Below are 21,219 nucleotides of genomic sequence, written 5' to 3'. Positions count from 1 at the left end.
GAGAGTGTCATTCATGAAGATGGCTTCATTCATCTGATTACCACCAATATATGCACCAATGTGGTCTAGAAGCCTAGGAAGCACAAAGTCGAGGGACATATTTGTGCTGGCGTAACCTTTCACCAGCACACTGGTCGGCAAAGAGGTTGCAAGAAGATCGATAATAGGCGCTGAATCAAGTGCGCCTATCAGGAGAGAGGCCAAAGACAAATTCGCAAGCAACGTGCCGCCAACGCCCTCTCGACCGCCAGTATTTAGATTGCCGCCGCGGATTGGAGGGTCCAGTCGAGTCACAAGCACAGTCCCGTCACTGACAGTCAGTCCCTGTCAGTTGTAGTTGCAGTCGCAGCCGCAGTCAGCACAGTTTGTAGCTCAGAGTCAGTCAGTACATAGCAACCATAGCAGCGTACATAGCGGGACTTGTACTTCACCAGCAGTGAGGCTAACGTGGACTATTATGGAAGAACTTGTAGCACAAACATATACCAGCTTAAAGATAAGTAGCTTTCTGTTCTGCTTAAGAACCCTGTTAATACACGAGTGCAGCTTGTGTTGTAGAAAGAGGATGCCATCCACCAAACAACCCCCTGTCCCTGGTTTTCCCCAGGAACAAGACTCTAAACTGTCAACAACGACAAAAGAATATTAAGAAGGATAAGGGAGAGAGGGTCCCCTACCCAATCCCACAGGCTGACGTCACTGAATGCAACGAATTCCAGACCCTGAGAAAACCGTTGGATCCACCTCATAGCAGCCCCTGAATTCTTCAGGTAGACCATTGGCCTTAAGGGGCATGTCCAAAACTGCCTCGTCCAATGAGTCATAGGTGGTCATATCCCGGGACGCAACAAAGAGAGAATGACAGCATGTAGTGCTCCTGAATCTGAGTCCACTATCCACTCCATTGTCGACTAATATCAGCTAAGCACCAATACACGTATTGCTATGACCTGTTTGTCTTCTTTGTATGTTTTGGATTGATGTGTGACATCGTCTGTGCAGCTTCTTATTTAAGCTAAGAGGAGTCAGCTCGATAATACCGTATATCACCTCTATCCCTGAAAATGGCCTCACTTCAGCAACGAAGAGATTCCACAAGTTTTTACTGGTGTGTCATATCCAACTGAAGACAGTCATTAATGATTAGATCCCATAGAACTATTAAAGTGAGCGTATGTTGATTGCTGTGTTTCGCCAGGTACTCGACATTGGATTAAGACTGCTTTATTTGGTGGGTAACCCAAAGTGCGATAGGGTTTGTTCGTCAAACCAGAGACGAATGTGTGCAGCCCTGTGAACACTGATTTTGCCACCTTGGGAGGAGGAAAAGACCAAAATATATTCACCACGAAGACATAGGAGGAAGGGGAGCCCTTTGTCACCGAGAATGTTGAAATGGACATCCTAGTTCATGTTAATGATAACTTGAATAAGTGGGCAAAATTCATGCTGCGAAAAGCCGGCCGGTGTGGCCGAGCGGTTCTAGGCGCTCCAGTCTGGAACCGCGCGACCGCTACGGTCGCAGGTTCGAATCCTGCCTCGGGAATGGATGTGTGTGATGTCCTTAGGTTAGTTAGGTTTAAGTAGTTCTAAGTTCTAGGGGACTGATGACCTCAGATGTTGAATCCCATAGTGCTCAGAGCCATTTGAACCATTTGCTGCGAAAAACGTTCCCAAAACTTCATAAACTTGATACAATCACCCACAGCCTGAACTTCACCCTACACATATTATCGAAAAACGCATCATTGGGTCGTCGGAGCAGTCAGCTCCTTAGACCACACCACATGACTACAATCAGCTACTGTTCACATTCATCAGGAACTGTCATAAATTTAAGAACATAGACATTCATAAATTTTGCCTAGAACAGCATATGGAAGCATGTGCAACAGAATTAGATTTTCACAAAAAATCTTTCATAATATTAAGTGTATATCGAGCACCTGCAGGTAACTTTAATCTGTTTGTAAACCACCTTGAAGCTGTACTGGCCCATTTAACAACCAAAAACAAAGAAATAGTGGTTGCTGGTGATTTCAATGTAGATTTCCTTAAAGACTCTCCCAATAAGAACCTATTTGAGTTAGTAACACTATCATTCAACTTAATTCCCACAGTAAAGTTCCCCACTAGGATAACCACTTGCTCACAAACAGCCATTGATAATATCTTTATAGAAAAGTCAAATGAACAAAATTATATTACAAAACCAATAGTCAATGGCCTCTCAGACCATGACATGCAGTTCCTTCTGTTAAATGTTAATACTGAACAGGATATAAAATCTGTTAAATCTGAGCTCAAGAGGGTAATCAGTAAGCCAAAAATTGATTATTTTAGGACACTCCTCAGAGACATTCACTGGACTGATGTTTACAGTGCTCATGGCATGAATGAAAAATATAACATTTTTGCTAATAAAGTGCTTACCTTATTTGAACACTGCTTTCCCCCAAAACTTACCAAGGTTAGAGCAAAGTCTACAAAGAAGCCATGGATTACTCGAGGAATAGGGGTATCTTGTAAAACAAAAAGAAAACTGTATCTGTCAATCCGAAACATTTCCAATGTTGATGCTATAGCACATTATAAGAAATACTGCAAAATATTAAAGACTGTAATACGGATGTCAAAGCAAATATATTACAAGGAAAAGATAGTCATATCAGATAACAAAATAAAGACAATATGGGATATAGTGAAGGAGGAGACCGGTAGAACCAGACATGAAGAGGAACAAATAGCATTAAGAGTAAATGATGCATTGGTGACAGATGTGTATAGTGTTGCAGAACTTTTTAACAAACATTTTATAACTGTTACTGAAAAGATGGGGTTGTCAGGTTCGGTAGATGCTGCTATGGATTACCTTAGACCAGACATTTCAAGTAACTTCCATAATATGAATTTGACCCTCACTACCCCAACAGAAATAATGTCCATCATAAAATCTTTAAAATCAAAATCAACTAGTGGGTATGATGAAATATCAACAAAGTTAATTAAAGAATGTGAATCTGAGCTAAGTAACATATTAAGCTATCTGTGTAACCAGTCGTTTATCAGTGGAATATTTCCCGAATGGCTGAAATATGCTGAAGTTAAGCCACTGTTTAAGAAGGGAGATAAAGAAATAGCATCAAATTTCCGTCCAATTTCACTGTTGCCAGCATTCTCAAAAATTTTCGAAAAAGTAATGTACAGTCGTCTTTATAACCATCTTATCTCAAATAACATACTGTCAAAGTCACAGTTTGGATTTCTAAAAGGTTCTGATATTGAGAAGGCTATCTACACTTACAGTGAAAATGTACTTAATTCATTAGACAAAAAATTGCAGGCAACTGGTATATTTTGTGATCTGTCAAAGGCATTTGACTGTGTAAATCACAATATCCTTTTAAGTAAACTAGAATATTATAGTGTAACAGGAAATGCTGCAAAATGGTTCAAATCTTATATCTCTGGCAGGAAACAAAGGGTGTTATTAGGAAAGAGACATGTATCAAGCTATCAGGCATCATCCAACTGGGAACTAATTACATGTGGGGTCCCACAAGGTTCCATTTTGGGGCCCTTACTTTTTCTTGTGTATATCAATGACCTTTCATCAGTAACATTACCAGATGCCAAGTTTGTTTTGTTTGCTGATGATACAAACATTGCAATAAATAGCAAATCAAGTGTAGTCTTAGAAAGATCAGCCAATAAAATATTTGTAGACATTAATCACTGGTTCCTAGCCAATTCTTTGTCACTAAACTTTGAAAAAACACACTACATGCAGTTCAGAACTTGTAAGGGGTGTCCCAAGAGTATATGTCTAACATATGATGACAAGAAGATAGAAGAAGTGGACGGTGTTAAATTCTTGGGATTACAGCTTGATAATAAATTCAATTGGGAGGAGCACACCACAGAACTGCTGAAGCGTCTTAACAAATCTCTGTTTGCAATACGAATTTTGTCAGACATAGGGGATATAAAAATGAAAAAGCTGGCATACTATGCTTACTTTCATTCCATAATGTCATATGGGATTATTTTCTGGGGTAATTCATCAAGCCAAGCTAAAGTTTTCCGGGCACAAAAACGTGCAGTAAGAATTATATGTGGTGTGAACTCAAGAACATCCTGCAGAAGCCTGTTTAGGGAACTAGGGATACTAACTACAGCTTCCCAATATATTTATTCCTTAATGAAATTTGTCATTAAAAATATATCACTTTTTCAAACCAACAGCTCAATTCATGGAATCAATACTAGAAATAAGAATAATCTTCACAAGGATTTAAAGTCACTTAGTCTTGTACAAAAGGGTGTGCATTATTCAGGAACACACATTTTCAATAACTTGCCAGCAGCCATAAAAAGCTTAACAACCAATGAAATTCAGTTTAAGAGAAGCCTAAAGGATTTATTGGTGGCCAACTCCTTCTACTCCATTGATGAATTTCTGAGGAAAACCAACTGATTTGTATATAAGTACAACATAACTTCTGCACAATTTCAGTGCAGTAATGTGTTCACTGAAAATTTGTGTGTGTGTGTGTGTGTGTGTGTGTGTGTGTGTGTGTGTGTGTGTAAGTATAATCTAACTTCTGCACCATTTCAGTGCAGTAATGTGTTCATTGTAAATAAGTATTACAGTAGTTGTATTACATGTTTCTTACCTTATAAATAAATATAAAACTTTTTTATTTTAAATTCAGTGCAATAGTATTTGTAAAATGACTCTTAGTGTTCATTAAAAAATGACGATCATTCCACTTGGGACCTGTGGAATGGTACATTAGCTTATTTGTTTTAGTTTAAATATTTGTCATGTATTGTTGTTTTTCTGACATGTTCCACATCCTGGAGGACCTCCTCACTACGGATCAATTGGAATGAAAGTAAATCTAATCTAAAATCTAATGTGTCGTTTGGCCCACTGAAGACGTGAAAATTTATGACCCGCCATGAGAAATGACTTCTTCGATGTGATCGACTCCAAATGTCCACTGCATTCAGTTGTTTCCGCAACGTTCACTAAAAAATTATTGAAGGATGGACCGGCATTGGATCATTTTTTATAGTCAAGTTGGACAGTCCACGTTGATACGACAACACATAAGGTGGCTATATTCAAAGTGAGCTCATGGACACGTCCAAACACGATAGCTCCTTCCTGTCATTCCACCACGTGTGCACGTCGACCCACGTTATTGCACTAGTCTTATGCAACCGACTGGTGCATATAGGGTGAAAATTATTTAAATTGACAATCTCTAGAAGTTTGCACGCGACATCAAAACAAATGTTTTTATCTGATGTCATGTTTTTCAATGAGTATTTTTGAATCTGTAGAAGTAGTATCTTCTGGATGAAAATTAGTTACACCAAAAACTGTGGGAGGATGTATGGGGCATCGAAAACACTTTTCTAATGTGTTTTTCTGTGAGGTACCATTTTATGAGGACATCAGATATTAAGTACACAAAACGTAACACAAACCATTTTTGATTCTGTATTACCAAGACGCAACAATATTAAAGTAACACAATTACTTTAATTACAGCAGAGATTAGAAAACGCCTCCACTAATTGTAAAAACATATGTATTGCAATGTGATTTTTTTTGTTCCATTGTGTTTTATATTAAATGTGAGTGGTTAAGAAAGACGCTGCGATGCCTCCTATTTTAATCCGCCGCGCCAATTGGCTGTGGACATCCACCTGAAGATGAAACACGTGTCGTACGCTCAAATATGTAACGTGTACACGCAGCGCTAGTATTTGTATTTGTGTAATAATTGTAGATTTGGTGTTGTCATTCACTGTATTGATGCCAAGTACAGTAAAAGAGCTTGGACGCATCCAGACTTAAAACGTGACGTGCGCATGTGTATGAGGTGCGACACTAGAGCCATCGGAAGTTTCCTGGTGCTGTTGGCTGTGTTGACCTCCAGTTTCATTCAGCCTTGGTAAGAGGCACGGGTGGATTGTGAGAGTCATTCTGCGAAGATTTTGTCAAGCACGCGTTGCCATTTTATATGTTTATTAATAAGTTTAGGTAATGTTTGTGTTCAAATGTGTGTGAATTCCTAAGGCACCAAACTACTGAGGTCATCGGTCCCTACACTCACACATTACTTAAACTAACTTATGCTAAGAACAACGCGCACACCCATGACTGAGGGAGGAAACGAGTTTCCGGCAGGAGGGGCCTCACAATCCTTGACATGGCGCCTCTAACCGCGCGGCCACTCCGCGCACCTTCACATAATTAATTTCTGTTACATTTTAGCAGTTTATCGTAATCCCGCTGTTGTATTCACTGTTCACTGTCAACTATTTTTTTTAAATTTTTTATTTTTTAGCTTCAGCTGACCAGGTTCGAAAATGAACCTATAAGGTTTGAAAATGGTCGCATAATATAAATACTGTAACTGTTGACTGAATCGTCGTTGATGAACGTTTTCAGAAATTTAATAAAGTTTTTGGTTTCCTGTCAACAAAATCTTGAAACTGAAAAATTATATAAATAATTTGTTTGGGTAAAATCAACTGTAAGACTGAACATGGTGCTAAAAACAAACACGTTTTCTCAGGCAGCTTTAAGGTTATCATCGCTAACTGCCACGTGAAAATCTGCATTAGAGTCATGCCCAGTACGGCCAAGGACTTCCCTCTTTAGAAGAATGGAATGATGTGTACTCAAACCTGTGAGAATGCTCGAGGACCTATTTGAAAGGCAAGTAACGGTTCCGTGTTGGGAAAGCTGGCCACACTGGCTGAGAGAAGTAATAGTATTCTCCATTCACAATGACATCCGATGTCACCATTGCCAGAGGATGACCAAGAAACTGATGGGTAGTGCGTTGCCCATGAGTCTGACGGCATATTTTGTTATCACAAGCACACACTTGAAACGTTCCTCCTACATTGAGGCGACTAAATTCGTGAGATATCGATGTACCTATGTACAGCTGGCGGTAGTACCCCGTACATGGCGTGAAAGGCATGGGCATTAGAGGAAGTGTCATTTGTACTCAGCTGATTTGTATGAAAAGGTTTCCGACGTCATTATGGCAGTACGACTGGAATTAACAAATGTTGAAGGCGGAATGGTAATTGGAGCAAGACGCATGGGACATTTCATTTCGGAACTCGTTAGGAAATTCAATATTCCGAAATCCACTGTGTCAAGAGTGTGCCGGGAATACCAAATTTCAGGCATTGCGTCTCACCAGGGCAATTCAGTGACCGACGGCCTTCACTTAACAACCGAGCGCAGCGGTTTTTGACTAGAGTTTATAACACCCAAACGACCCTCTTAAAGCCAATTAAGACAGAATGTCGTAATATGAAGTAGGGAAGAGTTATACGACGTCTTTGCCGATAAGCTAACAGCAAGAAGTTTTGATAACAACAACATTACACATCACTGAGAGTTTTTGTTATGAAAAGAGGAGGAAGAAACCTCAGATTTAATTAATGGACAAATTGCCAAGTGATAATTGCAAATTAATATCTTGAAAGCTAAGTCCAAGGTGATGTTAGTCAGAGATAACTTTTATGTGGAAGAGATTTGTCAACGCAACGAAGAAATTCAATGCGCCTACAATACTCTTTCACAGAAGAAGTCGCTTGCTGGCTCTCGTCCTGTAAAGACGTGCGAGAACAATTCTTGTCTTAGTTATTGAGAGTACGGAACGCGACGTGATTCACGAATTTCGGAAACTGATTTTCTAAGCAGAGACAGGAACTGATAGACGCGTTTAACAATTGCATAACGTGTTAATTGAACTTTATTGACGAAATTAGTGAATATTGGACTTAACTTTCAAATAACTGGAACTAAAAGAAGAGTGGATAGTATATCAAAGAACTACACTCAATTAATCTCGAGTAGGACACAATTACATGACTTCACGAAGATAATAAATTACGCTGAAGAGTAAAGTTGTCGTAATTGTCAAGAAACTTAATTTTAATAGAACTGACTTTACCAACCTACTGCGTGTGCGTGTGGTGCGAAAGTTATAAAGTATTTAGTGGCCAAGGAACAATAAACTGTTCGTTCCAAGTGAAATATCAATCGTGGACTACATTATTAAGTGATTTAATCAATGATAGTTAACCAACGACTGTTGAGCAGGGACAATTTAATCTGATTATCAAAATACCTACTTCATTAATTGAAAAGAGAACTTTTGAACATTTTTTTAAGATTACGGCGTAGGTTCACTCAGACGTGATCAAAGACTATCTGTGGATCTCGCTACATACAGGTTCAACTACTCCATAGCAACGAGCCAACAACGTACGAGAAGACTGATAATTACAATATTTCCTCGCAATTGGTGGTGTGTACGATGCGCATGAGATAAGATTTAACAACTACTGCATATCCAGGCAATGAATCATTCAGTCTTAAATCAGAACAAGCATCCATCGTAAGAGTTCGCATTTCTGTCTCCTGTTCACCAACGGGGACCTACGTCATCGCGCATCGTGTCTCAACTCCACTGCGAGAGCTGTGTTAGTAGCAGCTCTACGGTGTCGACAATATCAGCACGCGGTTGGAGTGCGGGGACGCCAGACAAGTTGTCAGTGCTTCACAGGCAAGCAACACAGCGCGAAATAACCGCAGAAATCAATATGGGACTGCGGCGAGCGCATCCGTTAGGATAGAGCGGCAAAATTTGATGTTAATGCGCTATGGTAGCAGACAACCGCCGCGAATGCGTTTGCTAACAGCACGACACCGCCTGTAGCGCGTCTTCTGGACTCGTGACCATATCGACTGGACCCTAGATGACTGGAAAACCGTAGCCTGGTCGGACGAGTCCCGTTTTAAGTTGGTAAGAGCTGATGGTAGGGTTCGAGTGTGGTGCAGACCTCACGAAGCCGTGCACTCAAGTTCTCAGCAAGGCACTGTGGATGTTGGTAGAAGCTCCGTAATGATGTGGGCTGTGTTTACACGAAATGGACTGGGCCCTCGAGTCCAAGCGAACCGATCATAGACTGGAAATGGTTATGTGCGCCTATCAGCCAACGACTGAATTTTCATGGATGAAACTTCATCATGTCAGTGGGTCACCATTGTTCACGATTGGTTTGAGAAACATTATGAACAATTCGAGCCAATAATTCGGCCGCCCATCGAACATTTATGGGCATAATCGAGAGGTCGATTGGTGCACGAAAGCATGGGCTGGCAGCACTTGCTCACTCATGGACGACTATACAGGGTGAGAAGTACTTAAATCGACAAACTCTGGGAGGTTGTAGGGGACATCAAAACAAATATTTTTCCCCAATGTCATTTTTTCCTATGAGGAGTATTTAAACTGGTGGAGGAAGATTTCTCTGGCAGCAAATTAATTAAACCAGGAAACACTTTTCCATTTTTGTATGACCAAAACACAACACATTAAAACAACCCAATTTCAATTACAGTAGATTTTCAATATTGCCTCCATTGACACTTAAACAAAGCTTACACCGTCGGATGATGTTCTGTCTGGCACGGGCAAAACCCCTAGGAGTACCCTGAATTGGTCCTGCTGCTGCTACTATCCCGGCAACCAGATCCTCTTCTGATGCAACAGATGTTGCGTAAACAAGGTTGCGCATCTCTCCCCACACAAAAAGTAAAGAGGGGACATATCTGGGGATCAAGCAGGCCATGTTACAGAACCACCTCTGCCTATCCACGTTGCTGGGAACCGACGCACACGACGACTGAAATGTGCGGGCGCCCCGTCATGTTGGAACCACATGCGTTGTCTTGTAGGGAGCGGGACGTCTTCCAGCAATTCTGGCAATGCTCTGGCGAAAAAATTCTAATAGAGCCTGCCATTTAATGGCCTAGGCAGCAGATACGGCCCAATTAAACAGTCCCCAACAACACCGCACTTGATGAGCGCTGGTAACTGTGGCGTGTGGGTTATCCTTACTCCAAACATGCGAATTGTGCATGTTGAAGACTCCATCACGCCCGAACGTTGCTTTATCGCTAAACAACACAGAGGATGGAAATGTAGGATGCATTCCGCACTGTTCCAGGTACGACTGCGAAAACTGTGCTCTGGGTGGATAATCAACTGGTTCCAGGTTGTGAACACGCTGTAAGTGAAAAGGACGTTATAATTGCTCTCGAAGGACTGTTCTTACATTCGTCTGATTTGTCCCCATGTTACGTGCAGTTGCCTGAGTGCTGATTGAAGGATCCCGCTCCACATGCTGCAAGACAGCTTCCTCAAATTGCAACGTTCTTATCTTGCGACGGCGTCCCTGTCCAGGTAATCTGCTAAATGACCCGGTCTCACGCAGACGTTGGTACACAGCAGCAACGGTCTTATGATGCGGGATACGGCGATTCGGATATTGTTGGTGATAAACCCGCTGTGCAGCTCGTCCGTTGTGGTGCGCTACGTAGTACGCACCAATCATATCAGTGTACTCACTCCAGGTGTATCGTTCCATTAGAGACAATGCACTATTACACTGGTGGACAGCAGTTGCCTACAACTGAAGAGCGTAATACGCCCTCTAACAACTGAATATCCTAATACGGCCTTTAACAACTGAATCTACATCTACATCCATACTCCGCAAGCCACCTGACGGTGTGTGGCGGAGGGTACCTTGAGTACCTCTATCGGTTCTCCCTTCTATTCCAGTCTCATATAGTTTGTGGAAAGAAGGATTGTCGGTATGCGTGGGCTCCAATCTCTCTGATATTATCCTCATGGTCTCTTCGCGGGATATAAATAGGAGGGAGCAATATACTGCTTGGCTCCTCAGTGAAGGTATGTGCTCGAAACTTCAACAAAAGCCCGTAACGAGCTACTGAGCGTCTCTCCAGCAGTCTTCCACTGGAGTTTATCTATCATCTCTGTAACGTTTTCGCGATTACTAAATGATCCTGTAACGAAGCGCGCTGCTCTCCATTGGACCTTCTCTATCTCTTCTATCAACCCTATCTGGTACGGATCCTACTCTGGTGAGAAGTATTCAAGCAGTGGGCGAACAAGTGTACTGTAACCTACTTCTTTTGTTTTCGGATTGCATTTCCTTAGGATTCTTCCAATAAATCTCAGTCTGGCATCTGGTTTACCGACGATCAACTTTATATGATCATTCCATTTTAAATCACTCCTAATGCGTACTCCCAGACAATTTATGGAATTAACTGCTTCCAGTTGATGACCTGCTATATTGTAGATAAATGACAAGGGATCTTTCTTTCTATGTATTCACAGCACATTACACTTGTCTACATCGAGATTCAAATACAATTCCCTGCACCATGCGTCAATTCGCTGCAGATCCTCCTGCATTTCAGTACACTTTTTCAGTGTTGCAACCTCTCGATATACTGCAGCATCATCCGCAAAAAGCCTCAGTGAACTTCCGATGTTATCCACAAGGTCATTTATGTATATTGTGAATAGCAACGGTCTTACGACACTCCCCTGCGGCACACCTGAAATCACTCTTACTTCGGAAGACTTCTCTCCATTGAGAATGACATGCTGCATTCTGTTATCTAGGAACTCTTCAGTCCAATCACATAATTGGTCTAATAGTCCACATGCTCATACTTTGTTCATTAAAGTGCTATGAGAGCTGCCTTTTTCATTTTGTTACATGGATGGCATTTTAATATTCTTTGCTTCGGTAAATGAGCATACAGACTACCTGCAGCAGCTTTTCTGCTGGCTCCAAGAGTATGGCATCATTATTAATGAAATGTAGTGTGTCAGGAGAAAGAGTGATGTTCATTTCCTGGAATACCAAGTTTCAGGAGCAGGGTTGGCACCATTAGTTTAATGGGTTGAAGCAGTGCAGCAAATGCCTCTTCCCAGTACAAAGACTTTACAGAGTTTTGGGCATGTTAAATTACATAGATGCCATATGACTGTACTAGAGGTAGCCCAAGAGCCACTTACAATGTTGCTCACCAGAAAGAATACTGCAGGCTATCAAAAGGTCCTGTGGACTTCCCAGGCCAAAGCAGTATTCCAGGACCTCAATTGGGCCAATCTATGATCTGTTCATTGGGACAAGTTACCAGTAGAGCAGCATGTTGATCCTTTTCGAAGCAACCTTCTCCAGGATGGACGCATGGGATGACAACTCATATGAGTATCATTTCCAAAGGTTTCACAAGAAATTTGGTGAGACATGGCAAGAGGTGAACAATGGTCCTGTATTCCAGAATCATATCACTAGCAAGTTTTTGAAGCACTGCACAATGTTACGCACTCAGATCAGAGAGCTACAGCTAAGATGGTCACTGCCAAAATGGTGTGGTCGTGGTTTCAAAGAGATTGTCAGGCATGGGCATGCGCATGTTTGACATGCTAACAAAACGAGATTGGAAGGTATGTATTGGCACAGATTGCTCAATTTCTGGCACCTGCTGGCAGGTTTTCACATGTCAACATGGACACTGTCGGTCCGTTGCAGAGCTCAAAAGGACAAAGGTATTTATTAATGATGATTGATCACTTTATAAGTCACAATACTCGCCAATATGTGAGCAGAGTCAGTGGTGAAAGAACTGGTACACACATGCTTCTTCAGGTTTGGCCTCCCATATGATACCACCACAGACAACAGAAATCAATTTGAGAGCGTAATACGGCCTCCACCGGTTTATGAGGTGCATTCAAGTTCCAAGGCCTCCGATTTTTTTTCTCCGAAGAGAAAGAAACATGCACATTGTTTTAAAATGAGGCCGCATTCATTGTCAATACGTCCCAGAGATGGCAGCACCGTACGGCAGATGGAATTTTACCGCCAGCGGCGAGAATGAGAACTGTTTTAAATACTTAAAATGGCGACGTTTTCCTTACTTGAACAGCGTGCAATCATTCATTTTCTGAATTTGCGTGGTGTGAAACCAATTGAAATTCATCGACAGTTGAAGGAGACATGTGGCGATGGAGTTATGGATGTGTCGAAAGTGCGTTCATGGGTGCGACAGTTTAATGAAGGCAGAACATCGTGTGACAACAAACCGAAACAACCTCGGGCTCGCACAAGCCGGTCTGACGACATGATCGAGAAAGTGGAGAGAATTGTTTTGGGGGATCGCCGAATGACTGTTGAACAGATCGCCTCCAGAGTTGGCATTTCTGTGGGTTCTGTGCACACAATCCTGCATGACGACCTGAAAATGCTAAAAGTGTCATCCAGGTGGGTGCCACGAATGCTGATGGACGACCACACGGCTGCCCGTGTGGCATGTTGCCAAGCAATGTTGACGTGCAATGACAGCATGAATGGGACTTTCTTTTCGTCGGTTGTGACAATGGATGAGACGTGGATGCCATTTTTCAATCCAGAAACAAAGCACCAGTCAGCTCAATGGAAACACACAGATTCACCGCCACCAAAAAAATTTCGGGTAAGCGCCAGTGCTGAAAAAATGATGGTGTCCATGTTCTGGGACAGGGAGGGCGTAATCCTTACCCATTGCGTTCCAAAGGGCACTACAGTAACAGGTGCATCCTACGAAAATGTTTTGAAGAACAAATTCCTTCCTGCACTGCAACAAAAAAGTCCAGGGAGGGCTGCGCGTGTGCTGTTTCACTAAGTCAACGCACCCACACATCGAGCTTACGTTAGCATGCTCCCTACTCACCTGACCTGGCTCCTAGTGACTTTTGGCTTTTTCAAACAATGAAAGACACTCTCCGTGGCCGTACATTCACCAGCCATGCTGCTATTGCCTCAGCGATTTTCCAGTGGTCAAAACAGACTCCTAAAGAAGCCTTCGCCGCTGCCATGGAATCATGGCGTCAGCGTTGTGAAAAATGTGTACGTCTGCAGGGCGATTACGTCGAGAAGTAACGCCAGTTTCATCGATTTCGGGTGAGTAGTTAATTAGATAAAAAATCGGATGCCTTAGAACTTGAATGCACCTCGTAAACAATCCTCATAGGAAAAAAATGACATTAGGGAAAAATATTTGTTTTGATGTCCACTACAACCTCCCAGAGTTTGTTGGCTTAAATACTTTTCACCCTGTAGAGGCGGCATGGCTCAATATTTGTGCAGGGAACTTGTTGAGTCCACACCATATGGAGTTGCTGCACCACGCCGGATAAAAGGAGGTCAGACACCATAGTAGGAGGTATCCCATGACTTCTGTCACCTCAGTGTGGAGCCACCATTTAGAAATTGCATCTTGCACCAAAGCGGTAAGCGCACCCGTTAAGCTTTATTCAGGCTACTTAGTCACCCGGTAACTGATCGATCAGAGGTGAAGAAAGTCAGTGCTGTTTCCCAAGACAGTTGCTGCAGTTTGGAAAGACGACAAGACGGAGAGCAGAGTGACCTGCAGAGAGCGGCGACAGCAGGTGGTAGGAGGTGGAGACGCTGCCCGCGCTCTCCCCGAACAGCGTCACCCTGCCGGCGTCTCCCCCGAAGGCGGCGATGTTGCCCCGCACCCAGCGCAGGGCCAGGTTCTGGTCCTTGAAGCCGTAGTTGCCCCTGATGACGTCGTCTTCCGTGCTCAGGAATCCTGCCGGTTACGTAAGAGAATTCTGACATACAATTCAGCACTTGCCATAGAACTCCACAATCTGCAGAAACAGTGTTCTCTAACAGTGAAACGGGAGATGTACAGTTAACCCTCCGTCGCTCGCGCGGATGAAACTCGTCATCCAAATGACTTTCCCCCTCAATTTTGTCTGACAGGGCAAGACTGAGATCGCGCCATTTTCAGTATCTTTCTGTTAACTCTAGCAGCTAGCTCCAATCATCGTTGGCTTTCAGTTACGGAAGATACATTGTTTATGAAACATTTGAAACGTCACAGGTTGAAACGGTACAGTAGTTTCCGCTCTATAAGCAGCAGGTTTCTATGCTCGCTCGCACCGGGAAATAGAAACAGAGGCGGCTCCGCAGCCAATTTTATTACACGACGCGGCCGGCCGCGGGTGCAACAGAACCCATGTGGGCGGGTGGAAAGAAATGTGTCAGGCTTCATAATACGTATTTAAATGTGTCGTGTATTATGCATTTCTTGTACGTGAATGTGAATCTGCACATGAACTTTCTTAATCCTCCTCACACATTTCCGTAAAGCGTGGCCAAATCTTTGTTGGGAAGTAGTTCTGTAGTATATTAGTGCCAACCTTACTTCTGGGTAGGGCATCAGAGAGACAGCACAGGCAGGTAAAAGTCAAAGACTTTCCAGTGTCACAAGAATTGGGGTGGAGAGGTTGGTCACGCCCAAGTGGTTCGACCAGCCCCTCCACCGGGGCCCAGGAAGACCTCCGGGTGCCCGCCATATTCTGGGAGTGTTACAGAAGACGGGTAAGTGAGCAGACGTGCCCTCAGTGCGTCTGTCTCAATGTTCATGCGTGCAAGAGAGGTATTTGAATATTTGTAATAATTCTTTTATTTCCAGCTTCGGATTGTGTAAGGAAATTTGACCCCCTGTGTTAATGTATCTGGTCCCCAGTTTGTCCGTTATCCTCCTCACATAGTGGATGTATTATGTAAAATATTGGGAGACTTTGGTGGTATACATTTGGCCAACGCAATTCCGTCTTGCCCGTAGAAATGTGCGTGCAGATTAGTATATAATATACCCGAGTTACAAGTTGTAAAATTGTAATACCTGTAAACTGGAACAATTGCTGCAGTCGCTGTAAAATCGAGTGATAATGTTTAAAATAAATTGGTAATCAATTGTCATCAATCTTTTAACATACCTTAAAAAAATCACAAAGAAGTCAAGTTAAAGGAATTCATTTAAAATAAAAGATATAGAATGCAGGGACCCACACATCAGCGTGTGAGCCCTCCAGCCCCTTGCCTAGTATCGTACAGAAAGGACACGCTCTCTAGGTAGCGCTCTCAAGCTCCTCTCCCCAGTTATCCGTTGCGCAATTTTGATTCAGGGCTTGACATCAACTTTCATCTGGCGTCCCTAGGCAAGGAGGTTAGATGGTAAACTTTCAAGGTTTACGCTTCATTTAACTAACTGATTAATTTCTACATGTTTAATAATTCATTTTACGCCGAGAGCGTCCTTTCAATGTTTCGTGTAGCTAATAATCCTCTGGATTCAAGAATGCTTCCGTGCATATTTTTTCTTCTGTTGGTGTCACACCTCCTCTCTCGTCCTTTGATCCCGTGATGTATGTGGATGGATAAACGTAGTTATGCACGGAATATATAATAATCTGGGTTAGTCAAAGATGGTAGCAGTAGGGTAGTTTAGCACCAACATAACAACGTGAGCAGATTCGGCAGAGAGTTCGTGATTCCAAAGATAGTGGGGATGAGCTGGGCAGAGTTCGCGAGGTTGGCTCTCACTGAGGTCCTTCCCCCACCACCAGTTTTTTTGAACGGTTGGCGGTTGGTCCTGGAACGCGCCATGTTAGGACACCCTGGGGCCGCCGATTAAACGAGACGGACGCAGGGGTGCGGCGCTCGTCATGGATGGTGAGATAAGTTATCCATAATGTACGTTTTTTGGGGTAACATTGATTATGAAACATGTTCGGGTGTGAATTAATACCGGGAAACGTTCAGCGATATTGTATTTGTAGAAATTTTTCAGATTAATCTGTTTCAACTAGCGGACTTGGGCGCGAGGTGATTGAGGGCATGAACCAACGGTTCTTGTTCTTAGGCAATAACAGATAGGTTCGTTAATGTTTCATTTGTTGCATAGTTTAGTTTTGGATACAAGCAATATAAATTTTCCATGATTCAAGGATGTATTTTACTCGTTTCTTTGTTGTCGAACTTGACCACGTGTTGCCAGCATTCATAACGGTGGTCACTGGATTTGCCTTTCGTTAATCATAGCATGAATAATATGGAGTCATGAAGCCTGGGCTGGTTTGCTCACGTTGCATTGCGGTTGGATAACACGCGGTTTCAACATGAACTTATCCGCATGGTACTGCATGTGTAGTGACACAAGTAATGTTTGAGAGAGTGAAAGGTAATGTCCTTCCCTACTCCGCGCGTTAAATAGGTGTGGCAATAACTAAATGGTGTTAAAGAGGCCACCATTCAGTAACATTCATTTTTACCCATTTTAATCATTAGTAGATGTAACTGGCGACGAAGTGTTGTCTATGTTTCCGGTATGACGAGATGCAAGAGAGTGCTTCATGAAGGTTTTGTCACTGAGAGTGGTAATTTTCTTAAATATAATAGATTTCATGTATGTTTTGTCACAGAGAGTAATAGTTTTCTTAAATATTATCGAAATAAATCAGAATGATAATTGAAATTCTCTCTTAGCGTTATTTAGTGTCCTTCATGCATACCACTATATTCTATGAGTGTGAATGTATGCTTTCCCGGCGTATACAGCTGGCGAAGAGTTCTCGGGCTTCCAGCCGGGTGGCGGTGTCTTCAAACTGCGACGTTTCGACGAGTGACATACTCATCATCTTCTGGCGAAGTTTTTTTTTTTTTTTTTTTTTTTTTTTTTTTTTTTTTTTTTTTTTTTTTTTTTTTTTTTTTATTCCACCACCGGAAGGGTGGGGTGGGCTCATATAGGGCTTACTGCCCGTTTGGAGCCTTAGTTTATCTTACGCTATTCTGTGGTGACACAATTTATTTGTTAATTTGGGGAGGGAATCTACAATTTTTTATTTATCTTCTCTTGTTTACTTTTCTTTGTTTGTTTGTGATCTTATTTGTTTGTTTGTTTGTTCTGGGGAAAATACACAACTCCGGCATTTGCCTTACGGCTGAGGGAAACCCCTGAAAACCTCAGCTGGAGTCGGGTGAAAGTCCTTAGAGTGTTCTTCTATGTCTTTTATTTATTTATCTTATTCTGTTGTTAGATGTTGGGGCAGATCTTTGCTTTCTGTTATTGCTTTTATGTCTTCATGTTTGTCTGGGTATTCTTGTTCAGTTGCTATTGCTATAATGTGAGGCGGATATGGGTATTTATATGCTGGTGCATTTAAATGGTAAGGTATTGTCGTGATTAGCGTCTTGATGTCTTGATTAGTTGTTAATCTGTTATTTCCGTATGTTGCCATTTGCTTTATGATTCTGTCTTTTATCGAGTCTATTTCGAGTCTATTGTGAAGTGTTGCTGTTGGTTCATATTGTATTTGCGCTAGTTTCCTTAATATTCTTCTGTCTGTGGCCTTTATTCTGTTGCATTGTGTGGTTGTGCCGCCCCATACTACTGCTCCGTACTCCATTATTGGTCTTACGTACATTTTGTATAGGTGCAAGACTGTTCTTGTGCTTGCTCCTCCGTTCCTGTGTTTGAGTAGTTGTATTCTGTTTGCTTTGGCGTTGGCTATGCTTATTTTCTTGGTTGTATTTTTCTCCCAGTTCAGTAGGCTGTCGAAGTCCAATCCTAGGTATTTGGTGGTAGGACTTGGTTTTATCGTTTGTCCCCATAACGATATTTTCACATCGTCTGGGTTTTGGGGCCTGTGTCTGGTCAGGTGTCTGTGTTTTATTACCAGTACTTGCGTTTTTGTGGGATTTGGGCGGATCCTCCATGTTGCTAGCCATTTTTCTAATATCTGGACATATCTGTTTGTTTTTATTGTTATCATTTCGGTGGTTGCTGCTTGGCACCAGAACGCTGTATCGTCGGCATACAGGGCTATTTGTTCGTTGATTCCGGTCGGTTTTGGAATGTCGGCTGTATAAAGATTGTAAAGTAGAGGTGAGATGATAGCCTCTTGTGGTACACCTGCTTTGGGTTTTAGTGTGTCAGAGTAGGTGTCTCCGACTTTTACTACGATCTGTCGTTCTGTAATCATGTTGTTTATTAGTTGCACTATTTCTTTCGGTATGCTATGTTGTAATAGTTTCTTTAATAGCCCTGTATGCCACACTTTATCAAAAGCCCGTTCTATGTCGAGCATCAGTACTGTTGAGACCATACCCGTGTTTATTGCTTCGACACTGTTACTAACTAATCTTAATATTGGGTCAATTGTACTTTTGTTTTTACGAAAGCCCGCTTGTTCTTCTGGTAATATTCCTTTTTTGTCTACGTATTTCTGGATTCTCTGTGTGAGGATTGCCTCGAATGTTTTTCCGATCACTGGCAGTAATGTTATCGGTCTATATGATTTTGGGTCGTGTTTCGGTTTTTGTGGTTTCGGTAGCATACGTATTTGGCCTTTTTTCCATTGTTGCGGCGTCTTTTTGAGCCTTATTATGGCATTAAAGAGTTTCTGCAGTGGCGGAATTATTGTTTGCGGTGGTATTAGTCTGAGGTGTTGTCTGGTGATGCCGTCAGCGCCGGGGGCAGTGACTTTGCCACCTGCTATGGCCTGTTTTACCTCCTGTGTGGTTATGTCTACGAGTAGTGCTGTCTGGTCTTCGTCGTAGGTCGTATAGGTTGTTTGTTCCAGCTCTGCTTTTGTTTCTATTTCCGTTTTTATTTCGTGATCTTTGTCGAATTTGTCGTCTTGGGGGTGTGCGTATACGTTTTTTAGCGCTCCTAGGAAGGCGTCTGCTTTCTTCTTATTGCACGTCGTGATTTCGTCGTTTATTATCAGTGGTGCTTCGTGTGCCTCTTTCTGGATCGTCAGTCGTCTGAATTTCTTCCAGAAGTCGGCTGGGTTTTTCGGGTCTAGGTTCCGTATTTTTGTGTCCAGTTTTCTTGCCCTAAACTGTTTGAGTTGGTGTCGTACTTGATCGTTTAGCCTATTCCATTGGTTTTTAATAGTAGGGTCTTTAGTGCGTCTGTATTGCGCGTATACCTGCCGTTTTTGTTTTATTAGTGTTAGGATGTGTGTTGGTATTGCTTCTTTTCCTTCGATTATTTTTCTTATTGGTGCACTTGTCTCCACTGCGTCTTCTATCACCTTAGTTATGTGTGCGTTTAGATTTTCTAGTTTTTCGTAGTTGTCTATCTCTTCGTTAGTTATGTTTAGGTTCTGGTTGATGTTTTCTAGATATTTTTTCCTGTCTATATTTCTTCTGTCTTTGTACGTTTTTATTTCTGGTTTCGTCTTTTCTGGTGCTATTAATGTCGTGTTTATGTGGATTGGTATGTGGTCGCTTCCGATCCCTTCCCCTATCTCTATGTCACTTATGCATTTTGATATGTTGGCGGATATGATTACATGGTCTGGTGTGGAGTAGCCGGCGTGGTTTATGAAGGTTGGTTCTTCGTTAGGTAGTCTCAGTATTTGTCGGTTTTCTTCTAATAGTTCCTCTAGCAGTGTCCCGTTTCTATTTGTCCTATGGTCGCCGAGATTTGTGGATCTTGCATTTAGGTCTCCTAGAATTATACATGGTCCTAGGCTGCTGATGTACTGTATCAGGTTTTTCGGTATCTCTTCTGTGGGGGGGACGTATAGCACTGCCAAGAACAGTTTTTTCTTGTTTTTGCATGCTATTTGTATGATGATTGCCTGCTGGTTTTCGTGTTCATCTGGCAGTGGTATTTGTATTGCTGCGAGTCTCTTGTGGTGTAGTAAGGCTACTCCTCCGTGTGCCCATCCCCTGTTTCTAGCCTCGTTTACCGCGTCTTTTCGATAGCACACGTAGTCCAGTATGTTGATGGGGGCGTGCCCTGCCCTTGTTTCTGAGATACCGTAAATCTGAATACCCTCTTTCAGTATCTGCCGTTCTATGAGTGGTTTCTTTGTGTTAATGCCGTTCGCGTTAACGAACGCAATTTTCGTTCTCATATTGTTTAGACCTGCGAACGTGTTTGGTTTTGATTTTGTGTGTTTATATCGGTGTTTCTACCGTTTGTGCTCTTTAGTGGTGATATACTAAAGTGTATCTTATTCCATGCTTGTGACACACAAATCTCGCGCTTGAAGAAGGTTTTGGATATCTCTCGCATTGCGCTTATGACGAGGTTTTTGCGGTCTGGTAAAATGTTTATTAGTGCTAGTGTTGTTGCTCTCAAGAAATCTTCGCAGACTACCGGTTGTGGTTTGTCTTTTTCTGTGAGATTTGCTCCTGTCGGTTCATCAGTGTATGTGATTTTCGCAGTGGCTTCGATTGATAAGGGTGCTTTGGGTCTTTTTGGACACTTCAGGTCTGTGGCTAGATGTTCTCCGGAACAGTTTGTGCAGGTTGGCTTGTCGGGTTGTTGTTCGCAAGCGGCGATCAGATGTGTTCCTCCGCATCTGTTGCACAGTGGTTTGCTTTTGCAGTTTTCTGTGCTATGTTCGAAGGTATGGCATTTGGCGCATTGTGCTGGCTGTGGTGGTGGCACATGTGACTGTTCTACTGGGT

General features: G+C 42.4%; 1 protein-coding gene across 2 annotated transcripts in view; it reads right to left on the bottom strand.

Annotated features, from left to right (window-relative positions):
- The window catches only part of LOC124622620 (cholinesterase 1-like), a 207,293-nt gene that overhangs the window by 112,064 nt on the left and 74,010 nt on the right, over positions 1–21,219 (bottom strand). For both annotated transcript variants that reach the window (XM_047148387.1, XM_047148388.1), the window contains exon 5: positions 14,345–14,530. In XM_047148387.1, coding sequence (XP_047004343.1) covers positions 14,345–14,530 — 186 coding nt within the window. The remainder of the gene's footprint in view (positions 1–14,344; positions 14,531–21,219) is intronic.

Source organism: Schistocerca americana, chromosome 7 (genome assembly GCF_021461395.2).
Source record: "Schistocerca americana isolate TAMUIC-IGC-003095 chromosome 7, iqSchAmer2.1, whole genome shotgun sequence".
Taxonomy (NCBI): Eukaryota; Metazoa; Arthropoda; class Insecta; order Orthoptera; family Acrididae; genus Schistocerca; species Schistocerca americana.
The sequence above is the reverse complement of the archived record's forward strand: the minus strand, read 5'-3'. Positions and strand labels throughout refer to the sequence as shown.